Consider the following 22,782-nt stretch of genomic DNA (forward strand, 5'->3'; position numbering starts at 1 on the left):
TTTGGGCAGAGGGTCTGGGGGTCCCGACTGGCAAAGGAGGAGGCTGAGGCCTGGGGGCCAGGGTGTCAGGAACTTGGGCCAGGCAGCAGTGGTGTGAGTGGAAGAGGACTGTTTATAAAGGGCTGTAAGTGTGGATGCCCCCCGCCCCCACCTCAGCATGCAAATTCCCCTTGTGGTGGTTTTCTACAAAATACTGCCCCTGCTTCTCTCAGTCTGGAGCAGCGGACACCAAGCTCTTGACTGGAGCATCCATTCCAAAGAAGTAGTGAGTTCAGGTGACAACATTTTCAGGAAGGCTCGGCTGGTCAGCAGACGCCAGCAGACCGAGGACTTGGAGTTGTCCAGTCTTGGCCCAACCTGGACCCAAATCGAGGTCACTGGCTTTGAGATTCTGGGAGGATCTGCTACTGAAGAGCAGGGCAGGTGTCACAGGTGCCAGGTGGAAACAGGTGCCAGAATAGGAGCTCATCTCACCTCCCCATTCTCAGGGGGGTCTCCATTGCCAAAGGTGCTGGTAACCACCAGGACCAGAGTTTCATGTTCCAGGTGTACAATGTCATATTCTTCCATGGACATCACCTAGGTGGGAGAACGAGAGGGGAGAAGAAGGGAGAAGGTGATGAGGAGAGAGAAGGGGTCGGAGAGAAAAAGTGATGGGGGAAGAGAAGAGAGGAGGAGGAGGAGTTATCTTGAGCCATCTCCTTAGGACAGAGATCCAAAGGTTCTGGGTGCCTCTGTTTCAACGGGCTCCAGTGGGTAGAACCAAGAGCTTGTTGGTAGTATGGGCTGCCTTTGCCCTGAAGGACCGCAGAGAGTCTGGGGCAACGCATTGGCTGCCAGTAGAGACAGATCTTGATTGGGACTCCTGGGCTTCTTACAACCAATGGATGCTGGAGTCTTCTTGACCACATGTAGGCTGGGAGTGGCCCAGCTGGATCTGACCAACTGTGTGCTCAGGTCCCTTTCCAATCCTCCATTCAGCAATGAGGAGGACCTGGGCCAAACACATCTGTGTGCTAAGTCGCTTCCCCTTATAACTGTTTACAACCCTATGGACTGTAGCCCACCAGGCTCCTCTAACCCAGGGATGCTCCAGGCAAGAATAGTGGAGTAGGTTACCATGCCCTCCTCCAGGGGATCTTCCGACCCGAGGATCAAACCTATGTCTCTTAAGTCCTGCACTGGTAGGCTTTTTTTTTTTTTTTTTCCATGAGCACTACCTGGGAAGCCCACCGTAAAGACGGCTTTGCCCTATCTCTTAGAATTCCTTGGGTACCATTTCTCAAAGTAGATCCTAGGAAAACACTGTCGCCTTAGATGTGCTTTAAAAATAAGTGAGCCATAAGCAAACATCTTTGGGATACATTTATTTTCTCTCCTTTCCTCTTTTGGAGACAGTAACACACATGTGCAGAGTAAAGGCTTGAGAATTCCTGCAGCAAAGAAACCCACTGAATTGTATGAAATACGGGGCTTCCCAGACTGACTTCCAGATTTGTTTTTTCAGAAACTTTCTAACATTTTGGTCTAGAACTGGGGGTTATGATTCCTGAACTCCTGGAGAGTTCACGGGGAGAGAAGCATCACTGTCCCTTGAAATATATGCAGGTGGGCTGACGGGCATCTTCAGATGGGCTGCTACCCACTCTCAAAGGGTTCTTCTCTGCTGACTTCCTTTGTCCCCTCCCCAGCTTCACCAGGAGGGCCCAGAGAACATGGGAACCGCCTGCTACCCACCTTGGCATCAAAGGCATGTTTGAAGATCTCACACAAGGTTTTGGCATAAGCCTGAGACTTGCCCGTCTCTGTGGCATAAAGGATGGTAGCCTTGACCCTCTTGGCCATAGCCTGCCCCATCAGTTTGGCTGAGAACTTGACGGCTCTGTGGGGGAAGAAGGTGGAGAGAAAGACGGGAAATGTAGAAGGGAGGGAGGGTGTCAGGCTGGGACTTGGGGGCAAGAACCACGATCCACGAGATACAACAGGAGGGAACATACTCTCCTCATCTCTGATGGCATCAGGGATACTCAAAGTGTGAGTTGAGGCACCATATTGATCCCCTTCTTAAGTCCCTCCAGAGCAACTAGTCATGAGCTAACACGGTTGGTGAGCTTTGCTAGTTTGTTACTTGATGGATCGATCCCAGCCGTGAGAACCTTGGTTTGCCAAGCATTGCCCCCATTCATTCACTCATTTGGCCATTCATCATGTGTTTTGCTGAGGCCTAGCCGCTATGTGCCAGGTGTTGTTATAGGAATGGAAAAACAGAGAAATGGCTGTCATGGGGCTTCCGTTCTTGTGTGTGTGTGAGAGAGACACAGAGAGAAAATGAATCACTAATAAATGAACAGGCATTGAACTTGAGGGGATTTCAGAGGTTTATAACTCCACAAAAGAAGGACCAGGTCTGGTGTAGTCAGCCATGCACATCCAGGGTTTTGCAGAGGGTAATTCTTAATAGGCACTAAATATCTATCAGGAGTAGGAATGGATTTTAAACCTGCTGCTGCCACCAAAGCCCCGGGGAGCTTAAATGTCAAGTCGGGGCTCTTTCTGGTTAAATGGAGAGTCCAGAAGCAGTGTTTTCTTCCTTCCCATCTATGAGGGTGTGGGCGTGGCAGGTGGGCCAGAGGCTCAGGAATGCCTGGGTTCACCTTCCAAGAAGCATCCCTGTTCAAAGTAGGAATCTCTTTGAGTAGATAAATTGCTAATTTACCCCCACCTGGGGATTATTGGTGGTAAATTCATCATTTTTTAGACTCAAGGAAACCACCCACGCTGCCTGAGAGTTAAGAGGGAGAAACAGAAAAGAATAAAGGCACCTGGAGGGTTCCCTTTGAATGACTGGAGCAGAAAAAAGCATCTGTAATTAACTCCCATTGTTTCTACTTCAAACTTAATAGTGCAATAAATGCTTTAGATTTTTCCCTCCCTTCTTCCCTCAGAGACAGGTTGAACTGAACTGAAGCCAAAGGCTGCTATGCCTGAGAACTGGTGATGCTCTCGTTAGGGAAGGGATGGCTGCTAATGTGGTCCAGCTTGGCTGGAAGATAACTGTTAGGTAGAAGGAGATGGGGGAGGGCGGGAAGGGGAGATCCCGTGGACCATACGGGTGGAGCCAGGACCTAGCTTTGAGTCCCTGCAAGATCTACCAGTCACCTGTAGAGAGCAGAGAGTTCTAAAAACGAGGGGCTGAGGAAAGTGAGTGAGTAGCTTGGTGCACAATAGCTCCTCTGCCAAAAAGTGAGCTTCAAATCAGGGGTCTGTGGGGAGTGGATCAGGGAGTTCTCTCTCTTTAGACAGAAGGCAGGCATCCCATTTAACCGTCTAAGTCAGCCCTACCCACTTGTCCCTGGCTGACCACAGGTTCTTCAGATCAATGACTCTTCAGTAGCCTTGGTCCCTAATCCTCTCCCCTCCCTCCTGTTCTCAGTGAAATCTTATTAATTTCATTCATTAACTCAATTGGCATCTTCTGAAGCAAGCCCCCTTTGAACTCTCAGACTCGGTGGCGTCTATGTTAGGCTTCCATGACCCCTTCCTCGAGGGTAGCTGTGAGCTTCATGCGGGCGGGATCACGTTATTAGGCTTGTCATGGCATCTCTGGGGCCCAGCACAGTGCCTGGCACTGAGTATCCATTTTTGTTGGCCAGATGAGTGGACTGAATGAGCGAGATGAGATTCAGCCCTGACGAGTGTCCACTCTAGGCAGTGGCGTGCTGGAGCCAGCTCATCCCAGCTCCTCCTGACTCTGGCTTCAGTGACTTCCTGTTGGGAGCTTAAAACTGGCCATAGTGGGAATACAAATGTTACAAGTCTATTAATGTTATTATTACTGGGGCCACCATCATCATTAGGAGAGCTGGTTTATCAACACAACACTGCCTCCAGGACAAGCATTTGGGAACCTGGGGGTGGGAAGAGAGGTTGGGAAGGGGAAGGGTCATGGCAGTGTTTACATCCCAGATCTGGGGCACAGGAGGGACAGGAATGTTGGAGAGAATGGACAAGTCACGTCACACAAGAGACAGAGGCACAGCATCCTCCCAGCCTTCTTTTCTGGGGCTTTCTGAATTTGGGGACACATACATCCACCCCCCTGCAGCTTTAGAAGACTTACTCTGCCAGCTTCTTGAAGCCGATGGCTCGCCGCTTTGTGGGGGTCCCGTTGGTGCCTTTCCAGACATGGGTGTTCCAAGGGTCAGGCTGGGGAGAGAGGAGCATGGTCACTCTAGTGAGGGAGACTGGTTCCCCTTGGGAGATGCCCAGGATCCCTGGAGGCTTATGGCTGCCCGGCCACGCCCAACCCTCAGCCCTCGAAGGGAGTGAGTCTGCTGGTGGTGACCCCAGGGTACCTGGCAGAGTGGCTGGCCCAGCCACCCTGCACTGTCCTGCTAGACCTTCCCACTCAGACCCTCTCTGACTCAAGACCCGACTATTTGTTTCAGTTTCATTCGTCTTTCAGCTCGAGCTGTATTGTCCAATCTGATGGCTGCACTGAGAGTCTGAAACGCAAGTTTGAACCGAGGTGTGCTCTAAGCCAGCAGACCCCAGCCTTTTGGGCACCAGTTTTGTAGAAGGCAATTCTCCCACAGACCCGGGTGGGGGATGGTTTGGGGATGATTCAAGCACATTCCATTCACTGCGCACTTTATTTCTACTATCATTACATCAGCTCCACCTCAGCTCACCAGGCATTAAATCCTGGAGTTTGGGGACCCCTGCTCTAGTTGTAACACGCACACTGGCTCCTGCAGATTCAGGACCAAAGAGGTGGGGAGGGGCAGGACCTGGTATTCGAAGGAGGGTGTGAGCCGGTAGTTGAGCATCTCCTGGTGGAAGACGGGGGTGATACTGCCGGACATGGGGGGCACGATCCACACCCAGTCAGCGGGGCAGCCCCCCCGGCAGCGATACTCGTTCTCCATGTGCTTAATGAAGGACTCGGTGGCGGAGTGGTGGTCGACGATGGTCACCTTGTCACTCTGTGGGAGGAGAGGACACTGGGGAGTCAGGAGGAGAGACAAGCCAGGCTGTTTCAGGGCTCCCTCACCCCCAGAGCATGTTTCCTAAGGGCCTGGGGATGATTCTAGGCGGTGTAAAGTGATTCTCTGCGGGTTCTTTTTTTTGATCCTGACCATATCCAGGAGAAAGACTTGGCTGTGCTTAGTCACTCAGTCGTGTCTGACTCTTTGTGACCCCACGGACGGCAGCTGATCAGGCTCCTCTGTCCATGGGGATTCTCCAGGCAGGAAGGCTAGAGTGGGTTGCCATGCCCTCCTCCAGGGGATCTTCCCAACCCAGGGATCGACCCCAGGTCTCTCTCATTGCAGGTGGATTCTTTACTGTCCGAGCCACCAGGGAAGCCCAGAAAGACTCTGCTGCTGCTGCTGCTGCTGCTGCTGCTAAGTCGCTTCAGTCGTGTCCGACTCTGTGCGACCCCAGAGACGGCAGCCCACCAGGCTCCTCCGTCCCTGGGATTCTCAAGGCAAGAACACCGGAGTGGGTTGCCATTTCCTTCTCCAATGCATGAGAGTGAAAAGTGAAAGTGAAGTTGCTCAGTCGTGTCCGACTTCACGATCCCATGGACTGCAGCCTACCAGGCTTCTCCATCCATGGGATTTTCCAAGCAAGAATACTGGAGTAGGGTGCCATTGTCTTCTCCGAGAAAGACTCTATTTGATGCTAATTCATTTTTAACATTTCTCTTGCCAATATTCCTCTCTCCTTCCTCCCTCCGTTTTTTTTTTTTTTTAAAACGAGAGAGGAAACTCAGGCAACTAGAATCTGACAATTTTGTGCTGTTTTCCTTGTGTGTATTTGTTTATATACTTATTTAAATTTACCATTCTCTTCTGTTTATGGCAAATGATACTGGTTCTCCATTTATGAAGGTGACACAAAATCCTTTTTTTAAAATTGGAGTATAATTACTTACAATGTTGTGTTAGTTTCTGCTGTACAACAAAGTGAATCAGCTATATGTATACATATAGCCCCTCCCTCCTAAGCCTCCCTGCCTCCCCATTCTCCCCCTCTGCTGCTGCTGCTAAGTCGCTTTAGTTGTGTCCGTCTCTGTGCGACCCCGTAGATGGCAGCCCACCAGGCTCCCCCGTCCCTGGGATTCTCCAGGCAAGAACACTGGAGTGGGTTGCCATTTCCTCCTCCAATGCATGAAAGTGAAAAGTGAAAATGAAGTCGCTCAGTCGTGTCCGACTCCCACGACCCCATGGACTGCAGCCCACCAGGCTCCTCCGCCCATGGGATTTTCCAGGCAAGCGGACTGGAGAGGGGTGCCATTGCCTTCTCCTCTAGGTCATCAAAAGCACGGAGCTGAGCTTCCTGTGCTTGACGGCAGGGTCCCACTAGCTACCCGGTTTACACACAGTATATGTGTCCTCTCACATCTCTGCTGTCTCTGGCTCACCAACCTTCACACCAGTCCACCAGACCCCCAGAGCATCCGCCTTCCTTTTCAACAACTCCTCAAACTTCACTCCTCCATGGTCAAGAGTGAGGGGGCTTCTTGCCCCTTCTCCCCCATCTCACCCGGTCTCTCCCCTGGGATATGCATCTCGCAGTTTGCCCAGTCTCCCTGTTGCTGACATGGGGACCTGTGGTTCATCTTCAGGTCTTTGCATGACTTGATATGCCCCTTCTACTGCCTGTGGGTGCCTCCCACGTACGCACTCCTAGAAGACAGAGCTGGTCTCTACTACAGAAAGTGACCTCTATTCTCTGGGTCTCCTGCTTCGCCCAGGAGAATCCCAGCTTACGCCCATGTGCTGTCACAATTGTTAGTGGCGCCTCCACTTTGCTCTCTAAAGCGTCATGGTTTAGCAGATAATCTTTTATTGGCTGTGCTGCTTGGCATGCAGGATCTTAGTTCCCTGACCAGGGATCGAACCTGGGCCCCCTGCAGTGGAAGCTGGGAGTCCTAACCGCTAGACCACCAGGGGATTGCCTAGCTGATAATTTTTAAAACCATCATACTATATATATATATGTAATGGGCTTCCCTGGTGGCTCAGTGGCAAAGAATCCACCTGCCAATGCAGGAGACGCAGGTTTGATCCCTGCGTCAGGAAGATCCCCTGGAGAAGAAAATGACAACCAACTCCAGTATTCTTGCCTGGAGAATCCCATGGGCAAAGGAGCCTGGTGGGCTACAGTCCATGAGGTTTCAAAGAGTCAGACATGACTTAGCAAATAAACAACAACTCAACTATATATATTTTAGCATTTATCATGGAGCCACATGCACTGGGGGGCCTATATGCCTCTGATCATGACGATGAATATTTGTCTCTGCTATGTGAAAGTCTGAGTGTCTAACAGGTCAAGACACAGAGGATGTTTACCATTTCAATTCTAAAAAAATCAAGCAACAAGTCATTAGCCCTCTATCTTTTTGTCTCTCCCTCAAATGGGCCCCCTCCTTCCAAGTTCTCTGATGGAGAGTCAGGCATACATGATGGGAAGGACACCTTGCTTATGAGAAGAGCCCTGCAAACAAGGTTCCTGGGAGCTGGACCCTTGATTTTTTGCCCTAAGACTGAAAAGTTTTAGTTCGCCCTTTGCGGCTTGGCAGCTGGGAGGCGTGTCCTGGTGCTACCTGGAAGCTGTACAGAACCGCAATATTGATCTCCACCAGCGCCTGGTCCTTCCACAGAGAGGATGTCTTCCTCATGTCCAAGTTCATCTTCTTGGCCACATCCTGAAAGGGGAAGGAAACACAGACTCACAGGCTGGGCTACCTCTGGGTTTCAGACTAAAGAGGGACTGGACTAGCATCACCAATTAAAGTCTTTATTAATTACTGAACTCATATGCAGACTAATTCACTCAATTTTTTTTTTTAATTGAGGACATACTGGTGGCAGGAAGCTAGACGGACTTGACTGGCCCTTTGGTTACTGAGCTTACCTTCTAGAGGGGGGAGAGACAGAAAATAATACAGAGATGAGTATTAATTCCTAGGAAGAAAATAAGGCAAGGAACTAGGAGAAAGAGGGATATAGGGGCAGGATGAATTAAACCAGGATAGTTACTGAAGGACCACTGCAAAAGTGGCACACACATGAGATCCAAATGATGAGAAGAAGCAAGACATTTGAAAATCTTGGGAGGAAATGTTCTAGGCAGAAAGAACAGTATGTGCAAAGACCCTGGGGTGGGATCAGGCTGGTGTTGAGATACAAAAAGAAGGTCAATGTATTTGAACCGTAGGGAGTCAGGGGGACGCAGGACTCTGATGAAAAAGAGAGATGCAGGACTGGATTATGCAGGGTGTGCAAAGCGGTCAGGACTTTATTTCAAATATGATAAGGAGAGTCTTTGAAGGGCTTTAAGGAGCTATTCGGGTCTGGGAGTGATAGCAGTTGCTTTCTATATATTTTTTTTTTTAATTCTTCTTTTTCTTTCTTATCATCACTACTTTCTACTGGGGAAAGCTCTCCACCGATTCCGTTTCATCTCTGGAGCGGCCACTACTTGGAATCTAGATCATGAGTATTTTGAGTTTATGGAGACACCTGTCGACTCCATTTGACAGATGAGGAAACTGAGGTTCAGGCTGCTGCACAGACTTGCTCGCAGCCTGCAGAGCCAGTTGGCCTCAGAGCTGGAGCCAGGCAGCTGAGTAACACCCAAGACCTGGGAGCGGCTCCCCAGTCAGCCGACTCCTTTGGCAAAACTGCTTGGCAAAAACAACCCCTGACATTTAAGTTACGGCTCCAGCTCCAGTAGGAGCTGATGTCAGAAGCAGGGAAGACCCAACAGCAAATCCATTAATTAGAGCCTGGCTTCTCACTTCCTCTGTCAATTCTAATCATTTGTGGGAACCTAGGTCTCATTATGGGGCTAGAATGTGACAATTTCTCAAGTTTGAGTAAATTGCTTCGCAGGCCCAGCTGTCAACATTTGTGCATAATGGCAGTTAGAGTCGGAAGGCTGGGGCGGGAGTGAGTCTCATTTAAGTTACCCAGTGACTACTCTTTGCAATCCAAATGTGAACCTGAGTCATGAAAGCAGGCATTAATTTACTCTTTGGAGAATGGGGCATTAGGTTCTGTTTGGGGTCTTTTAGCGGTGACACAAATGCAAAGAGTAAGAAATACTCTTACATAAATACTCTTTACATAAATACATATAAAACTTGAGTTATTTTATAAAAGAGAGTGTGTACAATCAGTCATGCTATTGTTATTTCTACCACATTATTTTGGTTAAAACAATAGAAATTAGTTGCAGTGTCATCTAATGACTTCTTTTAAGTCATATGTATTAAGTCAAACATATATGACTTAAAAAGATCCCCAAACATGACTTGGGCCACATCTCTGGAAATTGCCTAGAACTGTTTTTTCCTTTCCTGTCAGGAGTTTGTATAGATCAAGTGTCAGAGGTATTGGTTTGATAACATTTATATGTTGCAGTATAATTACTACTGTAGGGTGGCTTAACAGCTCTATCCAGTCACATAATTACCATTTCTTTTTTTTGTGGTGAGATTAAGATATAGTTTCTCTGCAACTGTGAAATTCATAACACAGTATCATTATTGACTATAATAACTACTTGTACATTAGATCTCCAGGACTTATCTCCAAGTTGTCAGTCTGTACACATCAACAAACATCTTTCCCAGTTTTCCTGCTGCCTCCCCCCACCAACCACCCTCCCTGCGCCCTCCTTACAGCCCCTGGTAACCACCACTCTCCTCTCTGTTTTATGGAGTGTGGCTTTTTTTAGATTCCGTATAGAAGTGAGATCACCCAGTCTGTCTTTTTATGTCTGATTTATCTCATCAGCATAATGCTCTCAAGGTCCACGCAGGTGAGCGTCCACGGTTTTTAACACTATAACCCTAACGCTTGACTCTGGATGCGAACTTTGCTCTCTGCTTTGTTTACTGTGTGACAGAGGCTCAGTGCTTAACTTCTCTGTTTCTCAGGGTTTTCTTCTGAAATAAGGCCAACCACAGCAGACTGTTGTTAGAAACAGCATTTGCTGACAAAACCACAGCGTTGCTGACACATTCAGCAAAGCGGAGATCCAGGGAGCAGTCCGCCCCAACAATGTTCAGTGGGTGAAGATGACTCAGCCTGGGGTGGGGGTAGCAGGGGAATGGGGGGTGGGGAGTCAGACCCTCCACTGAGAAATGCACATGGTGGGAAAAATCACTGCCAACCCTCCCTCCTTGTTGTTTCAGAAAAGAGACCAAAAATGCCTCAAGTTCATGCCCCTTCCCAAAGCTTCTAACCAGGTTTGACCTTGACAGGCAGGGCAGTAGAATGGTAATGAACTTGGGTCATAATACCAGCCTGGGTTCACACCCCAGCTCTGCCACTCCCTAGCTGTGTGACTCTGAACTTGTCATGTTAATCTGCCAAAAGGCCTCAGCTTCCTCACCTGTGAAGGGGGCATTTTCACACCCAGAGGACGTAATGAAGATCAAATGAGCATACAATAATCTCCAAAGCGCTTGGGGTGGCACTCAGCATATAGCGCATGTACTCTTAATGCCACAGAAGCCTTCAGAAAGGCCAGGGGCTTCATTATAGCTGCAGGTTCTGTGTTAACCTCTTCCGGTCTCTGAGCCCCAGAGCTCAGCTGTGGGGAAGGGCCACTGAGCCCACGTCCTCCACCCCATGCATTCCCCGTCAGGACGGCCCGGGAGAGCCTCACCTCCAGGATGTTGTATCGGGAGCTGTCGCAGTAGTCACGGACGCCAATCTCTGTGCCCATGTACCAGCCGCTGAAGGGACAGGCGCTGAACTCCAGGCCGCCGATCTCTAGGAGCATGTTGGACACAGCGGGGAGGCCGTACCACTTCAGTCCCAGGTCCTTGAACCACTCGAACCTGTGGAGAGCAACATAGCCCAGCTCGCTGTGGGATGTGGGGCGGGAGCCTCAGGGGAAGACACGTGGGCGGGGTCTCCTTAGCTTGGGGATGCAGAAATGCCCGCGACTGACTGGGGCTTACTACTTTGGAACCTGATTCCTGGGCTCACGTCTGACCTGTGGAATCACAACGCCATCCACATCAGAGGCCTGAGAATATTCACTTTCACGTATTTCCCAGGTGATTTGCATGGATATCCAGGCCTGGGAACCACTGCCCAGGGCTGCTATTTATCCCCTAAACTCACCTGGAAGGTGAATTCAGGAGAAAGTGAGCATCTCTGAGTTCCTTTTTCTTTTTTTCAAATTAACTTTTTGTTTTGTATTAGGGTATAGCCAATTAACAATGTTGTGATAATTTCAGGTGAACAGTGAAGAGACTCAGCCATACATTTACAGGTATCCATTCTCCCCCAGACTCCCCTCCCATCCAGGCTGCCACATAACATTGAGCAGAGTTCCCTATGCTACTCACTAGGTCCTTGTTGGTTATCCATTTTAAATACAGAGCCGCGAGTTCTTTCTGACCTCAGGGCCTTTGCATGGCAGTTCCTTCCTGCTCTTTTCCCTCTGTGCCTGTCCGGCTCTTACACTTTCATTCTCAGCTAAAATGCTGCTTACTCTGGAAGCCTTCTCTGATGCCCGATCTGGGTTGGGTCAGGCAGCTTCACGCCTCTAGGTACCATAACATTATTTTGTAACACTCGGTTGGAATTAAGTGGTTTATTTGGGTAACTGATCTCTTTGAAAGTGAAAGCACCATGGAGGTGGGGACCAAGTCAGTGACAAAGGCCTGCACAATGCATGACCCAGAGTGGGAATAATAAACAGTTTTGAATGTTAAGTGAATGAATGAATGAAGGCCAAGTTTCACCATTGAAGCTGGTTGAGCTCCTAGATACCTGGCAGTGTTGGGAGCCTTAGGACACTTGCTCCATCTCCAGGACCTGGACCAGGGTGGGGCAAGTAAGGCACTGGCTGTGGGCGCAAAATTGAGGAGCACCAGCAAACCCAGTAATCAAGATCAAATATTCTAAATTAATTCAGTGTCTCTAAAGAAAAAATTAACACAAAACCTCCATGATGAGCAAAACATCAAAGCTTTACATAAAGACAGGATCCCACTCTGCACTTGTATACTTTACCTCACTTGCTTACCCTAATCTCAGCCCTGAACTGGTCCTTGTTTGAGAATTTTGATATATTATGCATCATGGATTTAAAAAGCTAATCTTGATTTTTTTTAATTACATTAAAATACTATTAATTTGATGGTTGATTTTTTTGGTGCTTCCTCCATCAATTTTGCTCCTGAGGCCAGGTCTTATTGTGGCGTTCTTTTACTCTCAAAAAGTGTAAATTTTATTTGTGTTGCTAGCCTCAGCCCTCATAGCCCCATCCCAACTCCAAACTACTTTTGAACTTGAGCTGCATCAGGTCACATAGTTTTTAATGGTTCCCTCTATTTAAAATTTGCACCCATAACAATATAGGAAGCGCTTCTGCTCTTTTGCCCTTTGTGTGTGTGTGTGCGCGTGTTGATCGCTTCAGTCATGTCTGACTCTTTGTGACCCCGTGGACTATAGACCACCAGGCTACTCTGTCCATGATATTCTCTAGGCAAGAACACTGGAGTGGGTTGCCATTCCCTTCTCTAATTTTGGCCCTTAGGGTTGGAAAATGGATAGGTCCAGGTTGATGGCTTAGAAGGAGTGGAATAAAGAGGGAAATTTTTAAAGAATTGAAGTATAGTCAATATATATTATTATACATTATAACATGTAATGTGTACGATATAGTGAAAGACATATATGATCACTATAATATGTAAGGTGTACAATAGAGTAATTCACAATTTCTAAAGGTTATATTCCATTTATAGGGATGGAATGTTGTAAAACACTGGCTATACTGGGCTTCCCTGGTGGCTCAGACAGTAAAGAATCTGCCTGCAGTGTGGGAGACCTGGGTTTAGTCCCTGGGTTGGAAAGATCCCCTGGAGGAGGGCATGGCAACCCACTCTAGTATTCTTGCCTGGAGAATCCCATGGACAGAGGAGCCTGGCGGGCTACAGTCCATGGGGTCGCAAAAAGTTGGACAGACTGAGTGACTCAGCACAAACCACTGGCTATATTTCCTATGTTGTAGAGTATATTCTTGTAGCTTATTTATTTTATCCATAATGGTTTTTACCTCTTTATCCCCTATCCCTCTATTCAGTTCAGTTCAGTCGCTCAATCGTGTCCGACTCTTTGCGACCCCACGAATCGCAGCACGCCAGGCCTTCCTGTCCATCACCATCTCCCGGAGTCCACTCAGACTCACGTCCATCGAGTCCGTGATGCCATCCAGCCATCTCATCCTGGGTCGTCCCCTTCTCCTCCTGCCCCCAATCCCTCCCAGCATCAGAGTCTTTTCCAATGAGTCAACTCTTCTCATGAGGTGGTCAAAGTACTGGAGCTTCAGCTTTAGCATCATTCCTTCCAAAGAAATCCCAGGGTTGATCTCCTTCAGAATGGACTGGTTGGATCTCCTTGCAGTCCAAGGGACTCTCAAGAGTCTTCTCCAACACCACAGTTCAAAAGCATCAATTCTTCGGTGCTCAGCCTTCTTCACAGTCCAACTCTCACATCCATACATGACCACAGGAAAAACCCTAGCCTTGACTAGATGGACCTTAGTTGGCAAAGTAATGTCTCTGCTTTTGAATATACTGTCTAGGTTGATCATAACTTTTCTTCCAAGGAGTAAGCGTCTTTTAATTTCATGTCTGCAGTCACCATCTGCAGTGATTTTGGAGCCCCCCAAAATAAAGTCTGACACTGTTTCTACTGTTTCCCCATCTATTTCCCATGAAGTGATGGGACCAGATGCCATGATCTTCATTTTCTGAATGTTGAGCTTTGAGCCAACTTTTTCACTCTCCTCTTTCACTTTCATCAAGAGGCTTTTTAGTTCCTCTTCACTTTCTGCCATAAGGGTGGTGTCATCTGCATATCTGAGGTTATTGATATTTCACCTATTCCATCTCCCCACTGGGACCCCCTAGTTTATTCTATCTGTATTCTCTATATTCTGTATACCTGTATTCTCTATCTCCTTCTTTTTGTTATATACACTAGCTTGTTGTATTTTTTAGGTTCTATGACTAAGTGATATCATATAGTATTTGTCTTTCTCTATCTGACTTATAAGGAGGGGGATTTTGATTCAGAAAATATGATGGTCCTTTGGTGGAGAAGGCAATGGCACCCCACTCAAGTACTCTTGCCTGGAAAATCCCATGGGTGGAGGAGCCTGGTGGGCTGCAGTCCATGGGGTCTCTAAGAGTCGGATGTGACTAAGTGACTTCACTTTCAGTTTTCACTTTCCACCTTCATGCATTAGAGAAGGAAATGGCAACCCACTCCAGTGTTCTTGCCTGGAGAATCCCAGGGACAGGGGAGCCTGGTGGGCTGCCGTCTATGGGGTCGCACAGAGTCAGACACAACTGAAGTGACTTAGCGCAGCAGCAGCAGCAGCAGCTGCTAAAGGAGGAATTACTGATCTCAAGGGAACCTGCTTTGCCTTGGCCCCATGGTAAGGATAGGAACCAAGACCCGCTTTTAGCCTCTGTCTGGGCTGGAGAGACAGGAGGAGCTCCGGGGTTGGGCAGAGGGGGACACTGGGTAAACCACTCCCCCACTCTTACCCTCCCCACGCCAGGCCCTCTTACTTGGGGTGCCCCCACCCTCACCCTCCCCACGCCAGGCCCTCTTACTTGGGGTGCCTGATGGGGACTTCCAGTACCAACTCTGGAGGGATCTGGAAGAGCTCTGGGTCGTTGCCGTTGGCCTGGAGCAGGAGCGGCAGGACATCGAAGCGGCTTCGTGGGGGTTTCCAGCCCTGCTGTATGCAGATCTGCAAGCACAGCCACCAGGTCAGACCACTGAGCCCCAGGCCGTCCAGAGGCAACAGGGGTGAGGGGAGGGGCAGAGGTCCCAGGGCCTGGCCCCAGCGGCCCCTTCCTCTGGAGGCTCCGGGCCACGCCACCTCCTACATGAAGTTCTCCCTGATATCATCACGTAACTAGCACAACTTCCTGTGGTTCCACAGGACAGAAGACAAACCCGTCCTCCGGCCCCTCACTTGGTGATGTTTTCTGGGCCTTCCCTGCCCTCTGGGAACTCCCGGAGCAAGGGTTGAACTGACGCTTGCATTGGAAGTATTTGCACTCCGTGCCCTGAGTGCAAAGACACGAAGAAAACGTACCAAATTGGGTGAGGGCAGATCTCTCAGAATGACCACAGAAAAATGCACCTGTTAGAGCAGCTATCCATTGAAATATAAAGCCAGCCATGTAAGTAATTTAAAAATTTCCAGCAGACACATTTTCAAACGTATTAAAAAAAAACCCCAAAACCCTAACGCAAAACCAGGCAAAGATAAATTTAAATAATATATTCATTTGAAACAGTTTTAATTTCAATAATATTTAATTAAATAGTTATTAATTATAGCATGATATTGACTATATAAATAGTAGTTGTAATTTACTAACACTATACTAAAACAGTAATATAAAATATTAATAACCCAATCAAACATTAAAATATTAATTTCAATATTATATTATTACTATTTATATAAAATATTAATGATATAGAAATATTATATAATATTGATGGCATGTATAACTATACACTATAATATGAATATTTTAATAGGGGCACAGAGGTAAAGAATCCACCTGCCAGTGCAGCAGACAGTCAGACATGCCTGAATGAGCATGTGCACGCAAGCGCACACGCACGCACACGCACACACACACACACACACACGTGGTGTGGTTCAGTCGCTAAGTTGTGTCTGACTCTTCTGTGACCTCATGGACCGTAGCCCACCAGGCTCCTCTGTCCATGGCATTTCCCAGGCAAGAATACTGGAGTGCGTTGCCATTTCCTTCTCTGGGGGATCTTCCCAACCCAGGAATTGAACCCGTCTTTCTTGCACTGGCAGACAGATTCTTGACCCCTGAGGGAAACCTTATTAACAGTATATTTGGCACTAAAACTACATATGAAATATATTTATTAATCCAATAAAATATAAAGATATATAATTAAAACACCATTAACTGATTAATGATAAATAATATATTTAACAAAATTAACTATATGTGTCAATATAATAAATGTATTAATTTATTAATAAATAGAAATAGATTAGTCCAATATTACCCACAACATTATTTTTCAGCAAGTAATCAAGATACAGATTACTAATGAGACCTTTCCACTCCTTTTTTGTTCTCCGTCTCAGAGACTGTGTACCTTACAGTTTGGGCATGTTTCATTTGGACTCACAACATTTCATGTGGTCACTGGCTAGGTGCAGCCAGTGGCTGCCATGCTGGGGCTTTTGAAAGTTACAGTTATGTGGTTATGTTTGGGGTGATTCCCTCTGCTGGGCTCGTAGACAGAGGAAGCACAGAAGTAGGGGTTTAGGAGAACATGTGGTATCAGTGAGGTTTCTGGGGACAGAAGGAGAGGAAGAGGCTGTGGCATGTCTGTTCTGGCTCCACAAGGACAAGGTGAGCCAAGCATACAGTTAGAGCTCAGCCAGGTGGAGCAGAGAGTCTGGCTGAGCCTAAATGGCACAGGTGTGACTCCTGGTCACCTTGCTTACAAGCCCCTCCCCAGGATAATAACATTTTAGTAAGAAAAGCTCCCTGCAAATGAAGTCATGAGGGTGGGGGCAGCCCCCTCATGGGGAAGGTACTGGGGTGGAGCATGAGGGTGGTTTGAGGAAAGAACAAGATGAAGCAGAATGGTGGCTGAGTTGGTGACAAATAAAAGGGGAACCAGGCCTGTATGCCTGTGGTGTTCCAGGCATGGGGTCTGCCTATGATACCTTCTGTGGGCATAGATGCTGGAAGCTTCCAGGCCTTACCTGTGCTACCTGTGTACATCACCACCTGGAAGGAACCTGGATGGGGAGAAGGTGGGGTTCGTGTTCCCAGCGGCTTGCATGAACTGACTTGGGCTGCCAGCAATAGTGGGGTGCTGGAGAGTCAAGTTCACGCGGAGAGGGGTTGCGCTGGTGGGCAGCAATGTTGTACAGAGAAATGAATTAATGGATGAAGGGGATGAGGCTGACATACACCTCACTCAGAAAAGGTGGCGCCAGGGACTCCCTGGTGGCTAGGACTCTGCACTGCCAATGCAGGAGGCTCCAGTTCAATCCTTGGTCAGGGAACTAGATCCTACATGCCGCAACTTGGAGTTTGCATGGCACAACTTAAGATTCCACATCGACTAAAAGACCCCACATGTAGCAACTAACACCCAGTGCAGCCAAATAAATATGTATTTTTAAAAAAAGAAAAGAAAAGATGATGCTAGATATGACTTCCACATATTAGTTCCCCCCTCCTGGGGGAAGGCAGGAGATTTGGCCTGTACTTCTAGCTTTCTCTTTGCTATTGCAGTAGCCTTGGATAATGCATTTGGCCAGTCTGGGTGTGACTCAGTCTACTCATCTGTGAAATGGGACAACAGTTCCCATCATGAGGGTTGGGTGAGGTAATGACATGAAAATGACCAGCTGTAACAGAACCAGCTGGACTGCAGGCAGACAGAGCGGGAGGTCTGGAGGTGAGTAAGCTGCACCTACTGCCTGCTCTCTCTATGATGATATTAAACCAAGAAAAGTCTGGGGATAAAGAGAGTTTGGGGGATGAGAGTCTGGGTGGGGGAGAGGCGGGGGCGCCTACCTCCGTGAACTCCACGTTGGCTGGGTCCCCCAGGATGGAGCCATCGGGCTGCTTGTAGCCAGCGTAGCGGATGAGTTGGGAGTTCCAAACGCGGAAGTCATGCTTGCCGTCGGTCCTCTGGGGAAATATGGTGATCGCAGATCTGTGGTGGAGAGAGAGGGGACATTTGGCATCGGGGCTGGGCTTGCACTTCAGAGAAAGACTGAAAGAGGAGCTGCTCAGGTCAACTGTGCACAAGGCTCAGGGTGGATTCACATCTGCTCCGAGGCCCCCAGGGCCCATGGAGCAGCTGTTGGAAGGGGTGGGACTCTGCTCTGTCCCTCCACTGACCACTAGGTGAGGAAGGGCAGAGGAAGGGAAGCCCCGGGCCAGCTTGCAGAAGGAAACAAATGCTTCTCCAACTGGAGTCTTTTGAACAATCTTGACTTGGGCCATTTTTCCAGAAAGTTCTTTTGCAGCAGGTAATCCTCAGGGGGAGAAAAAATCATCAGGCTCTGTTTCCTCTTAAGAACTCACCACTAATTCCCAGTTTCAGTCTTTCTTTTACCACCATCATTATTGCCCCAGTTGCTCACCCCCTCTACAGATTTATGATTAATAGGAGATCAACTTTCATTTGTACTGATATTTATTTATTTAAAAACAGTGAAGACTGCCCCTGGCCTCACTCACCCAAACAGGCAACTGTGAGGACTGCCCCTGGCCTCACTCACCCAAACAGGCAACTGTGAGACCCTGTATTATTAGCAAACTGAAGAAAGATGTTGTTGCCTGCAGAAGGCACCTCACTGGAGCACTGCCCTCTTTTTGTTAAATGGGAGACCAGCAGTTTGGAGAGATGCTCATCATGCGTTATTCTCTTTGGCACCATCAGAAAGATTGAAAAGAAGGAGAGTAACTTTTTGACAAAGTGATTCAATGTAGGGACTTCCCCGGTGGACCAGTGGTTAAGATTCCGTACGCCCAAAGCAGGGGGCCTGGGTTCAATCCCTAGTCAGGGAACTAGATGCCACATGCCACAGCTAAAAGCCAATGTGGCCAAAAAAAAAAAAAAAAGAGTCGTTCAATGTTATCTCTTGCCAGGAGCTCTTGTCACCTGGACTCATCAGTTCCATCCATGGACCAAACCCGAGGCTATGGAAGCCACGTCCTGGCTTACGTCAACATGGGGGTGACATCACAGGTCCAGCTCCATGCTCACAGGTCTGCTCCGATTCATATCTTGCCCTGGAGCCCTGCTCCCACTGCCTGCCTTGACTGGAGTCTGTTTCTGCCGTCATGTACCTGATTTCAAGGCCCAACTCAAATCTGCCTTCTTCACACAGCATCGCCTGTCCTATCTGGTTCCCAGGGCTTCCTCTGTGAGCACATTTAGATCTTGCTATCTGCACAAGATCGTATTGCATTTAATTCTGCAGGGAGTGATGTGTCCCACCTTGGGGTGAATCTGGAACCCAGGCTGAAGGTGAAGTCACAGAGGGCCAAAGACGCTCTTAAGAATCTCTTGGCAAGGGTGCTGTATTGTAGATGGACACAGACTGAGTAAAATTGTCAGCCTTTCCCTCCAGTGTTAAAACACATGGCTGTTTGGCTGAGCAGCAGATAACATGTGTTTGTGTTTGTTTGTATTTGTTTGTTTACATATATTTTAAAAGTATGTTTAGATACTTCAGAATGACACGCAGTGGGATGGGATGCTTACTGTGTGCAAGAATGAGCCCGGAGGAAGACATGGGGCAGCTTTACACCTCCTGTCTCCCAAGTCTCCTGAGCTTGTCATGAAATGGCAAGTCAAATGCCCCATCCTGTTTAAATTTCATCTCTCTCCCTCTCTTCCTCCCTCTCTTATTTTAGATTATTTCTATATATGGCATACATTCTCTTATGGCCTCTCATTGTGTCCAGATATGTAGTCTAAAACTTGTTAAAAAAATCAGCTGAATATTTCATCAATAGAAGGTCTCATTTAGACCTCCACCAATAGAAAATTGAAAAAAGTAAAGGTGCACTGCCTGGCCTGATGACCCCCATCCCAAATCACTCCATCACAGCATCATTTGAAAACTATCAAAATAACTCACAAGCTCTTTGAGGCTAAGACCTTGGCTAGGCCATGCTTTAATGCTTAGGATATGCAGTTGAAGGGAGTTCTTTGTTGTTCTCTGAGGGGCAAGGTCTTTTCGGAAAAAGATCTGAATACTAATTTCCCCAGCAGGCCTTAAATGACAGGCTCTTTTCCCACTGGTGGGCTCAGGTGGTAAACACAATTTCCTTCTCAAGGAAGAGACATGTCCAAGAAAAGCCATGCTTAATGCCAATAAGCCACTTCATGGATGAGCTCAGCACAGCCCAAGGGCTTGTGGGAATATCTTTGCAGTGGTCCTGTGCAGCCCCAAGGTGAGGCTGGTCCTCAGTGGCTGGGAACAGATGCAGAGGCAGGACGGAGGGAGTATGTAACAAGTGTCACCGCCTGTCTGTGGGGCCTCAGCTGTTCCTTCTCAGCTACTCCTCTCCTAGCTGAGACTTGCCAGCATGGAAGCCACTAGCTCACATCAGCACCTGTCTGCTTTGGCCTGCACCCCCTGCAGCTTTGTTCTTGGTGGGAGGTAAGAGAAGTCCTAGATGTGGCTCAGCTTGGTGAAACCAGAAATGGTAGTCCCCATGGCAAAGGGAAGAGATGTTGTATTTGAAACCCCAGAAACCTCGGAGGCAGCTCCAGGCAACAGAGGAGGTGCTGGTGAAAGCAGGTCACCATCAGCAAGGGGGTTTTCCTCTTCCTGGGAATCTGAAACATCTCATCCTGCTTCCTCTAGAGGTTGATATTAAACTGTGGGATGAACGTGATTGTAGTTGCTATACTTCTGCAAACCACGGGGGAGTCTGTGTCTCTTGGGAGAGAAGGCACGTGGAGGTCAGAATGAGGAGGCCAGGCCACCTCTCCCCACGCGGCACTGGCCCCGAGGAAAGAGGGAGAGCAATTCCATGGCAGGGGAGCCAGCTCCAGACTCAAGGGTCAACACTGTGGGGATGTCAGATTCCCTTTCCCCAGGCTGGTTGGCTCACCTGAGGTTCCCTTTGTTGGTGGCATACTTGATGTGGTTACAGATGTAGTTGAACATCCCATGAGCAGTGGTACAGTCTCGGGCATCAAACACCTGTAAGGAGTACGATGTGGGAACGATTGCCTCCTCTTTCCCCATTCAGCCCTGCCCAGAGCAGCCTCCCCGATTGCAGAAGCACGCAGAGCCCACCCTAGCTGCTGCCCCTTAGGGGTAGTGAGCATTTCACTACTGAGCCCCGCCCCCCTGTGTTTATAGTATCCTTTTATATTCTAATAACCATGGCTAATCAAACCAGGAAAACATCCCCTAAAAGTAGGCACGGGGGGTAAGTGACCATGGGAAGGGAATGCTGAGCAGAGGAGTGACTCGTAATGGGCTGCCTGTATCTCCCGTGAGATTGCTAGGAATTAGGGACTTCGTCACTGCCAACAATGGTCCGTACAGTCAAAGCTATGGTTTTTCCAGTAGTCATGCATGGATGTGAGAATTGGACCATAAAGAAGGCTGAGGGTGGAAGAATCGGTGCTTTGAAATTGTGGTGCTCAAGGGACTCTTGCGAGTCCCTTGGACAGCAAGGAGATCAAACCAGTCAATCCTGAAAGAAATTAACCCTGGATATTCATTGGAAGGACTGGTGCTGAAGCTGAAGCTCCAGTCCTTTGGCCCCCTACTGAGAACAGATGACTCACTGGAAAAGACCCTGATGCTGGGAAAGATTGAGGGCAAGAGGAAAAGAGGGTGACAGTGGATGAGATGGTTGGATGGCATCATCGACTCAATGGACATAAGTCTGAGCAGACTCCGAGAGATAATGTATGACAGGCAAGCTTGACATGCTGCAGTCCATGGGGTTGCAAAGAATCATACGACTTAGTGACTGAACAACAGCAATAGGGACTTAAAAATAAAACAAACAAAAATCAGACAAACTCCCCCCGAGACTGATAACTAATCTATTTCCAACTTACAATTATTCTCCAAGGGAAAAAAATCATATCAGGAGATGCAGAATCTAATGCTTTCAGGGAGTAAGCAAATAACATAAATAAGGAAAGAGAGTAGGTGTAAGACAAAAGGGAGGAATGGGGTCTGTGGTAAACTGGAGAGTATAAGCCCTACCTAGAGATGTCAAATTCAGTTTTTAAGAAAGATTGCTTTGGCTGAATAAAACATGACTACAAGCCAGATTTGGTCATGATCTGAGAATCTGGGACCCCATGATGACCATCTGATAGCTCACCATGGCCACCAAGGGCCCTTGGTAGAAGCTGACCCCTTCTAAAGCTCATTTCCCTCGCACTGGCTCCCACCAAAGGGCTCTTCACAATATCTGAGCCTGACTGCCCACCTGCAGCTTGGACCACTGGATCCTGCCGACGCAGCGGGAGGCGTTCCGCCAGGCGTGCTTGGCCCCGTAGATGAGCTCTGTGTCCTTGAGCTGGTAGGTGCTAGTAGTTTCGATCTCTTTGTTCACCTCTTCCAGCCTCTCCATGTGGGCTTTGGAGCCGAACCTGAGGGAAGAGGGAAGGGACACGGGAGCATTACTTTCTCTCCTCAATTAGAGGTTGGTGGAAGGAGTGAGCTATTACAGGAGGCCAGAAGCCACGGAGAGTCTGTGATGTCCAGACATGATAGTTTGTGCATAAAGCAGAGGCTGGCAAATTCAAATGCCTTCAAAGGCCCAAACATGGGACTGACCTGGCTGGGTGGGGACTGTAGCAAACAGGCCAGCCCAAGCCTAGTCCCCAGAGGGCAGCCTCGACTCTGTTCTAGACGGCTGTGGTCTGATCGGGGGCCGGTACTGCCAGATCTTCTTTCCAGAGAAACTGGGAATCTGATTTTTAAAGGGAACTCTTCCCATTTCTAAACAAAAATTTAAATTCGTTTTAAAATAAATTCACTTTGAGAAAGTTAAAAAAAATGTTAGGAAAAGTTGCGGGCTGACAAAAGGTGTAGAAAATAATATAATGAGCATCTGTGTCCCAAGCAGGAGAAATCATTAATAAACAAGAAAATATTTTACAATTCCTTGGGGACTACTCCTTACCATAGCTCACTTTC

At 48.1% G+C, this 22,782-nt stretch overlaps 1 protein-coding gene across 1 annotated transcript in view; it reads right to left on the reverse strand.

Moving 5' to 3' along the window:
• Positions 1-22,782, reverse strand: part of NOS1 (nitric oxide synthase 1) — a 191,160-nt gene that overhangs the window by 32,863 nt on the left and 135,515 nt on the right. The window contains exons 6-15 of the mRNA XM_018061221.1: positions 22,070-22,232; positions 20,723-20,814; positions 17,660-17,801; positions 14,666-14,805; positions 10,690-10,864; positions 7,616-7,717; positions 4,791-4,985; positions 4,121-4,206; positions 1,738-1,882; positions 475-579 (exon numbers count right to left, since the gene is read on the reverse strand). Coding sequence (XP_017916710.1) covers positions 475-579; positions 1,738-1,882; positions 4,121-4,206; positions 4,791-4,985; positions 7,616-7,717; positions 10,690-10,864; positions 14,666-14,805; positions 17,660-17,801; positions 20,723-20,814; positions 22,070-22,232 — 1,345 coding nt within the window. The remainder of the gene's footprint in view (positions 1-474; positions 580-1,737; positions 1,883-4,120; positions 4,207-4,790; positions 4,986-7,615; positions 7,718-10,689; positions 10,865-14,665; positions 14,806-17,659; positions 17,802-20,722; positions 20,815-22,069; positions 22,233-22,782) is intronic.

The sequence above is a fragment of the Capra hircus genome, chromosome 17 (genome assembly GCF_001704415.2).
Source record: "Capra hircus breed San Clemente chromosome 17, ASM170441v1, whole genome shotgun sequence".
NCBI lineage: Eukaryota > Metazoa > Chordata > Mammalia > Artiodactyla > Bovidae > Capra > Capra hircus.